The 9,199-nt window shown below is 43.4% G+C and overlaps 1 protein-coding gene across 1 annotated transcript in view; it reads right to left on the reverse strand.

The window, feature by feature from the left end:
• Positions 1–847: 847 nt before the first annotated feature.
• Palb2 (partner and localizer of BRCA2) overlaps positions 848–9,199 on the reverse strand; it is a 25,133-nt gene continuing 16,781 nt past the window's right edge. Inside the window, exons 8-12 of the mRNA XM_029479585.1 lie at positions 7,752–7,966; positions 6,687–6,803; positions 5,422–5,509; positions 4,177–4,325; positions 848–1,205 (exon numbers count right to left, since the gene is read on the reverse strand). Of these exons, the coding sequence (XP_029335445.1) occupies positions 995–1,205; positions 4,177–4,325; positions 5,422–5,509; positions 6,687–6,803; positions 7,752–7,966 (780 nt within the window). The 3' untranslated portion in view covers positions 848–994. The remainder of the gene's footprint in view (positions 1,206–4,176; positions 4,326–5,421; positions 5,510–6,686; positions 6,804–7,751; positions 7,967–9,199) is intronic.

Genomic DNA, 9,199 nt, shown 5'->3' on the forward strand with positions numbered 1-9,199 from the left:
CGAGGTCCTATTTTTACTTTTTTTTTTTATAAATATTTTTATTACATATTTTCCTCAATTACATTTCCAATGCTATCCCAAAAGTCCCCCATACCCTCCCCACCACTCCCCTACCCACCCATTCCCACTTTTTGGCCCTGGCGTTCCCCTGTACTGGGGAATATAAAGTTTGCATGTCCAATGGGCCTCTCTTTCCAGTGATGGCCGACTAGGCCATCTTTTGATACATATGCAGCTAGAGTCAAGAGGAGGTCCTATTTTTAAAAAGAACAAAAAAGATAGATTGTAGGTATGGTGGTACACACCTATAATCCCAGCACTTGGAGAGCCTGAGGCAAGAAGATCTTAAATCTGAAGGCAGCCCGGGTTATGTAGTAAGCCTCTTTTAACCAAGAGGGCCAGGGAAATTAATAGCTTAGCACATAAAAGGCCTCTACCTCCCACATGGTGAAAGGCAAGAACCACTGTAAGCTGCAGTAAGTACACACACACACACACACACACACACACACACACACTGTGAAAACAAAATGAATAAACAAGAAATTCAATATAATCAAAATGCACTATGTACATAAATTAAAAAGTATAAATTAAAAACTCACTCTGTAGACCAGGCTGGCCTCGAACTCAGAAATCCACCTGCCTCTGCCTCCTGAGTGCTGGGATTAAAGGTGTGCGCCACCACACCCGGCAGTATTTCTTATTTTTGAATTGATATGAACAGACTAGAAAAAAAATAGAACAAGCCCAGCAGAATGTATCAAAATAAATATTTATTAACATTCATTGGTTATGTACAGCTGTAATAGCAAATGTGCAAAGAATGCCTTAAAACTATTAACCTGAAAATAACTATAAACAAATGTTCAGTCAGTAGTCACTATCAGAAGAAAATTAAGTGTGTGGGAAATACATTCAAGTAATCACATTAAATGTCATTCAGATATTGTATTCTTAAAAAAAAAAAAAAAAAACCCAAACTATGTGCCTCTTAAAAGTAGCGGTATATAAATATATTTCCATCCTTTTGTCCAGCTAGCAAGTGAGAATCTGTACTTGACCATTTAACCAAAGACCAACTCTGCTCAGAGACAGGTGGGAGGATAGCCGTGCAGTGACCCAGAAGCAAATCCCAAATGGCAATTGTCCCAGAAGTCAGGACTGCTGCTGCGACATGATCTTTCACATCCCCTTCCAAGAACCTGAGACAAAGAAGAAGAGACGATTCAGATTTCACATCAAAGGCTTCAAGGACTCAGAAATGGCTCTGCAGGAAAGGCACTTCACTAAACACCAATGTTTAATCCCCAGGACTCACATGATGGGGAGGAAAGTGACTACTGGAAGATGATTTCTGTCTGCCATACACTTCCACGACCCATGCCTCGTAAATGTAACACTAAATTTAAAGCTTGAAGAAGGAAAAAAATGCTCCCAAGAATCAGCCAAAATCAAGCTTCCAGCCACTGTGACTACCTGGACAAGAGGACTGCTGGCCTGCACAGCACAGTCCAGAGGCTGCATCTTATACTGCCCAGCACTGGCTCACACATACTCCCTCCCTCTACCTGCTAACCACACTCAGTCAACCTGAGGGACCTTGCTCTGCCAGTGTTTTTCTCTCTCTCTCTCTCTCCCTCTCTCTCTCTGTATAGCCCTGGCTGTCCTGAAACTCACTTTGTAGACCAGGTTGGCCTCCAACTCAGAAATCCGCCTGCCTCTGCCTCCCGAGTGGCTGGGATTAAAGGTGTGCGCCACTACTGCCTGGCTCTGGCTCTCTTTCTCTGCCCATCTGTCTCTGTCTGCCCCTCCTCCCTCTTTTCCTCCCCTCTCCCTCTGATCTTTATGTATAAGACTCTATAGCCCTGAATCGTACCATGCCTGGAAACTTATCACCCAGGCTTGTCACCATTATCCAAAGTTCACCTGAAGCACAGCAAACACACTCTCCCCTAAATTCCTGAGGCTGCCTCATTTTTTGGCAGCCTTAGGAATCCCTAGAACCCATTAGCATAACACCGTGCCACATTCTACCATTCAAGTATAGTCCCAATCTTTTCTTACTTTTTTTCTCAAAAAAGAAAGAAAGAAAGAACAGAAAAAAAGAATCTGACTTATTTATTGTCTATGTGTTTATGTGTATTTGACCTATGGGACCCACATGGTGAGGAGAGAACTGGTTCCCACAAGTTGTCCTCAGACCTCACACCCGCTTAAAAAATGTAACAAATAAGCAAAAACCTAAACCAAAAAGCAAAGGCTCTGTAGTCTGCACCTGGCTTAAACTCCAAAGACAAGTGTTGTGTGACCCTGAGCAAATTAACCTTCTCAATAGATGAGGATAGTGAGACATTTGACTTCATGGTGCTATGGGGCTAAGGATGATGGAGAGGTGTATTAAAAAGCTTGGAGGTGTGGGGGTTGAGAGGTGGTTTGCAGTTAAGAGCTCTGCTTGGGCTGCTCTTCCAGAGGAATATGGTTTGATTCCCAACACCCAAATGGCAGCTCACAATCACCCCAACTCCAGTTCCAGGGAATCTTGACATCTTCAAGCCTCTAACTGGACTGTGGGCTACTTTGTGGGGGTCTCTCCTTCTTCCACAATTCACCAATCCTTTTCTTCCCTTTCACCTCCCAACACTAGGTAGGAAATAGAGGGGGAAGGAGAGGAGAGGAGAGGAGAGGAGAGGAGAGGAGAGGAAAGAGACGATGTTATCATTAGACTAATTCCTGCTGACTAGGGGCAGCGAACAACTTGGGGCAAGTTTGATCTTCACAGTTAGGATATCTAATTTCTTCTTTTCAGTTCTTCACACTTGACTACTTGACAAACTGCAGCCAACAACATCCACCTACCAACGGGCCCACCAGACCCTTCTCTCAGGACTCTGGCAGTTCTATATCCTCTGACAAGACCACAGAATTCTAAACATCACACACTTGGAGAAACGATCTGCAGCTGGCAAAACCATGCCTCTGCCAGAGAGCATGAGGCAAATCATAGTCAGCTGCTGCAAAGCTGCCCCATAGCACCACACCTGGGATTAAAATGAAAATGTATAATATTCCAGAATTTTCACTACACTTTATATTGAAAAAACCTTCCTAAAGTTCATGTAAAAGACCTTTAGTCTTTTTAAAAAATATATTTATTTTTAAGTATGTGTATGTGTCTGTGTGTAGGTGTGTGCATGTGACTGCTGGTGTCCACAGAGGTCAGAAACATCCTTTGGAGCTGTCATGCAGTTATGAGTTGTCTAACATGGCTCTCTGCAGTAGTAGCCATGCACTGATTATTCGTGATCCATCCCTCTATATATTCAGATCCTGTTTTTTCCTTGAAGAAAATGTCTAGGGTGCTGAAGAGACAGTTCAGTAGTTGCTCCTGTAGAGGCCTGAGTTGCTCTTGTAGAGGCCATATCAGGTGGCTCACAAATGCCTGTAGCTCCAGCTCTAGGGATCCAAAACCTCTGGCCCTGCACTCTTCTTTTCTTTTCTTTTTTTTTTTTTTTTTTTTGGGGGGGGGTTCAAGACAGGGTTTCTCTGTGTAGCCCTGGCTGTCCTGGAACTGACTCTGTAGACCAGGCTGACCTTGAACTCAGAAATCCACCTGCCTCTGCCTCCAGAGTGCTGGGATTAAAGGTGTGCGCCACCATGCCAAGTGAAAATTTTTTTTTAAAGATTTTATTTATATGAATATACTGTAGTTGTCTTCAGACACACCAGAAGAGAGCATAGGATCCTATTATATAGATGGTTGTGAGCCACCATGTGGTTGCTGAGAATTGAACTCAGGTCCACTGGAAGAGCAGTCAGTGCTCTTAACCAATGAGCCATCTCTTCAGCCCCTTAAGAAAATTATTTTAAGCCAGGTGGTGGTGGCTTTAATCTGAGCACTGGCAGGCAGAGGCAGGAATCTCCGAGTTCCAGGATACCCAGGACTACACAGAGAAATCCTGTTGAAAAACAAACAAACAAAACAACAACAACAAAGAATGTTTTCTATTCAAAAACAAAACAAAACAGAACAAAAAAACCTCTACCAGTGAGCAACCTCTGTAACACAATAGCCTTTAACATCTAATGTTTCTATAGACTCTGGTGACACAAAAGTACCCAGCATAGCGCCTTCAAAATCACCTCACCCTTGAAGAGCAGCACACACACACTTACCTTCCAGCCTGCCCCTGAGGAAGGGAGCACAGCAGAACACCCGCACTCCGGGCCGTCTTAGGGTTAATCACCAGCAGGTGGAACACGGGGCTTCCAAGGGCCTGGCTCTCTTTGGCACAAGGTTGACTCACAACAACAAATAGGAGCCCCTGATGCAAGAGAGAAACAATCACCCAACCGTCAAGAGTATTGGTGGTGGTGACAAAACCAGCGCAGAAGGAATGATGGACAGACTTCAACATGCAGGATATAACCACTGCCTTCCCTTCATCACACAGCAGCAGCTGAGGTGCTCGCCACCTGGATCCTTGCCAGGCCTGATGATCATGAGTCCAGCAGACTCCTCAGGTTCCTATACTTTAGATACACATTGTGCCACCCACTGGGAAAAGGCTGGTACAAGGACAGATGTCAAAGAGACGTGTACAAGAAACCTCAGACTGGAAGTGCTCATTTGTAAATTAAACCTCAGAATTCCCATAAAGTGACAAAAAGGAACCATTGTCTGTGGTTTGTATGGCAAAAGCCACGTAAGCCCTCTCCCTGCTTTGAAGGTCAGTGAGTAGGAGTAATTAGTATATACCAAATATGCTAATTACTTAAATGGAAACAAACAAACAAACAGGTACATTGTAGAAACAGATTCAACTTTTGTAACAGATTATAAAAGCTAGGCTCAAGATTTTGTGATAGCTTGAGCTACATACTGAGTTCTAGACCAATCAGGGCTATATCATGATTTCTTTTCCCTTTTTCTTTGTTAAGTAGTTAGGTGTCAAGTTTGATATCAGGGACAATACTTTTAGGACAAAAATCATAGTTTGGAAGTGGGTCTTTAAGTCATACAGGCATAAAATTCGACAAGCAATCGTTCTGCATTAACAGTTTTATGTATAAATCTCACAAAAGAACAAACAGGCTAGGAATGTAGCTCAGTCAATAGGATTGTAGCTCAGCCTGCCTTGTGCCAGAAAGCCCAGCACTGGAGAGGTAGAAGCAGGGGAATCGTAAGTTCAAGGTCATCTTACTCAGGACATAGACAGGTGCAGGCCAGCCTGGGCTACAGGGAACCTGTCTCCAAACAAAAGGAAGCAAAGCAAAGCAAAGTCAAAGCATATTGCCATCCAATGTTGAAAGACAAGACAACAGGAGGACATGCTGACTGCCACTGTTACTGCCCCCTCTGGGCGGTGAGACCAATGGGTAACACAAATAACCACCACACAGCCCTGGGTCAGAACTCACCTTCTCAGAACAGGCTCCGTGACAGACCGAAGCCTGGTAGGAGTCATCAATGTGCATCTTCTTCAGGAGCTGGCCGGTTTTTAAATTCCTTAGACATCAAAGTAAGTGAGAAAATTATGTTTTTTCAGGAAAATGACTTTCATGTATTATACGTCTTTTCCTTTTAAAGATAAGGTGTTGCTGTGTAGCCTAAGCGAGCCTCAAACTTGTGCTGCTCTAGCCACAGCCTCTCAGTGCTGGTGTGGCAGGCCTGCACCACATGTCTGCTTCACATAGAATGTTCTTAATTTGTTACCAACTCTTTTGGGAGGTAATAACAGGAAATCACTAAGGGACAGAACACTGTACTTTTGGTTTGTCACACTTCATACACTACTACTACTACTTCTTGTTTGAGATAAGGTCTTACTAGGTCTAGATCTCCTTATGCAGACCAAGCTGGCCTCACACTCCTGCCTCTACCTCCTGAGTGCTAAGATAAAGGACATGCACCACCATGCCTAGTACCTTACACACCCTTAGTAAAAGTGTAATGGCAGTTTAATTTTATCAGAAATTGAACTTGATAGTTTAGCCTTGATGGACTCTGCTCTACCACTGTGGACAACCTCCTCACATTCCACTCAATGTTCCCCCATCTCCCTGTGCTGGGAGAGAAGCCAGCCACAAGTTATACCACTCACTGTTACGGTTTGTCTTCTCAATTGCCACCTGAATCTCAACTTACCCATTCACATAGGCTTGCCTGCTTGTCGGGTTATAGGATTTACTGAATATTAGGTTGGAGTATGGATGTTTTGCCTGCACGTATATCTGTACACCAAGTATATGGTTGGTGCCCATGGAGGGCAGAAGAAGACATCAGATCCCTTGGAATTAGAGTTACAGATGGTTGTAAGTCATCAAGTTGCTGGGAATTGAACTCAGGACTCTGAAAGAGAGGTCAGTGCTCTTAACTGCTGAGCCAGCCCCTGACTCTGCATCTTAGAAACATTTCTAAGATGTTCTTTTTCACATATCTAGGCTCACTTTCTTGGCAAGACAAGGACAAAGCTTCTAACAATGGAAAAGAGGAAACCACAGTCATGTCTGCCATCTCTCTTTCTTTCCACATATCCATCTGTGTATGGCTCTGTCAGCCCCTCGCCTCAGCTTCCTGCGTATGGGATTTCAGGTATACAGCACCATACCCTGCCCATGCCCAGCATGCCTAACCTTCACAACTATGAAACAGACGCACACTCACATATAAAGCGAAAGCTCACCAGATCACAATGCTGTTCACAGTGGTAGTACCAAGCAGAGCTTCCTGCGTCCCTCGGACTTCAGCAAAAGTCAGTACAGTCTCATCAGGAGGCATCAAAAGCTGTTCATCTTTGCTGCTGTATTAAAACAGTACTGAAAATCACTTTTGAACCTAAACAGTTCCTAAGTAGTCCTTCTAAACATTACTAGACTATGTATAAAACAGCAATAAATGAGAGCTGCTCTCTCAGAGGTCCTGAGTTCAATTCCCAGAAACCATCTACGATGTCATCTGATGCCACCTTCTAGCATGCAGGTGTACATGCAGATGGAACACTCAGATACATAAAATAAAATCTTTTATTTTCTTAAATTATTTTATTTACTTTAAATGAAATTAAAACCAAAACCAAAACCAAAAACAAATAAACCAACAATGAATACCAGAACAAAGTTTTAATAAGAAGCCTTATCACTGGACTCTTGCCCAGACTGCCATGTTGGTTCAGGGCTAATTATGACAAATAAGTTCCCTCCCCTGCTATGAGGAAGGACAAAGAACAGTAAAGAAAACAGACTGAGGTATAGCTCAGTAACAGGACTAAAAGGAAAGAACCTGGGAAAGTACAGGACATGACAAAAGGAGAAAACGTTTTAGTTCAGGTTATCACGTGCTGACCCTGAAGGACCTGAGAGGTGACTATGAAACAAGCATGCAGGTCTACAGCATGAGAAACAGCTTAGAGCTAGAAATGCATGTTTGCAGGTTGCTAGCATCTAGACGGGAAAGAAAGCAATGGACAACATAGAACAGGGTTCTTCTAATATTCAAGAGACACACAGGAATTCTAAACAAAGCCAGAGAGAGAACCAACTACATTTACTGAGCCTTTCTTCTCCATTGGCTTCCCTGGCTTCCACCTCTTTAACCTGCTCGTTGGCTGCAATGTGGCATTAAGGCCATGCTTGCGACCACACCCACAGCAGAGAAAATCAGGTTCCTAGGCATCCACTTTCCCTGAAGCCTGAGGTAAAATGCCTCTTTCTTTTACAGAATGGTGAAGAGCAATCACTGCTTTTCTTACCTTCCGTCGTCAGCAAATGTCATGATTTGTATTTGTTGATTGCATAGGGTCCCAGTGCTACTAACTAGCCTCCGCTTTGTCAGGCCAAGCATAGCTTTTATATCTCCAGATTTCAGGAGGACCTGCTTTTCACTGTCATCACCAGAAGAGCACAGCAACGCCCTACACCAAACACAAATCCGAGGAGCCAGGAGTAAGCAGCGGGCAATCAGGCACTAAGTATACATTTAAATCGCAACTTCAGGCACAGATGTCAGTCTACACATGGTTTCATTTTTTTTAAGGATTTTTTATTTTGTGGTGTGTGTGTGTGTGTGTAAGGGTAGGCATAACATGTGGATGTGGGTTCTATCGAGTACCTGAAGCCTAAAAGGCTTAGGATCTCTTGGAGCTGGAACTACAGGTGTCTGAAGGGCAGCTGGACTGTTCTATGGGTGTTGTGTTCTGAACTGCTAAGCCATCTCTCCAGGCACTAGATTTTTTTGAGACAAGGTCTCCCTACGTAGCTCTGGCAGGTTTTGAAGTTGCTATGTAGACCAGGCTGGCCTCAAACTCAGAGGTTTGCTTGTCTCTGTCTCCTATGCACAGGAATTAAAAGCGCGTGCTATCATGCTCAGCTAGATTAAATTTTTGAAACAGAGATTCATAGAACCCAGGCTGGCTTAACATTTCTCCCTCAGTGTGCCACCATGCCTGTATCAAAATTCAAATTCTTCTATGATTAAAATAAATTACTTTTATTTTCAATTACATATATTTGGGTGCCAGTGTGTGGGTTTGTGCTCCTGAGTGTAGTGTTTGTAGAAGCCAGAAGATGATGTCAGATCTCCTCAAGCTAGAGTTACAAGTGGTTGTTAAGCTGCCCTACAAGGGTATTGAAAACTGAACCTGGGTCCTCCTGTAAGAACAGTATGCACTCTTAACTGCTGAGTCATCTTTCCAGTCCCCTGAGATATTTTTAAAAAATTTTTTATGTGTATGTGTACATGGCTTCATGAGTTTATGTATTCAACACACATACAGGAGGCCACAGAGAACAGAAGATGGTCATGTCTGTGAGCTCCATGTTGGTCTTCTCTGAGGGTAGTAAGCTCTGTTAACTACTGAGACACCTTTCCAACCCTTTCCATGTTTTGAGTAAGGTTTTATGCAGGACTTGAGAGTCTGATACAGCTAAGTGTAATGCTGACCTTGAACTCTTAATCCTCCCATTTCAGCCTCCCAAATTCTAGGATTACAGGATGTCATCATGATTGGCCCTAAATTAATGTTTTGTTTTGTTTTTTTTCAGAAAAGATTTACTTATTTTGCAGGGCGGTGGTGGCACACGCCTTTAATCCCAGCACTTGGGAGGCAGAGGCAGGCAGACTTCTGAGTTCGAGGCCAGCCTGGTCTACAGAGTGAGTTCCAGGACAGCCAGAACTACACAGAGAAACCCTGTCTCGAAA

This window comes from Mus caroli, chromosome 7 (genome assembly GCF_900094665.2).
Source record: "Mus caroli chromosome 7, CAROLI_EIJ_v1.1, whole genome shotgun sequence".
NCBI lineage: Eukaryota > Metazoa > Chordata > Mammalia > Rodentia > Muridae > Mus > Mus caroli.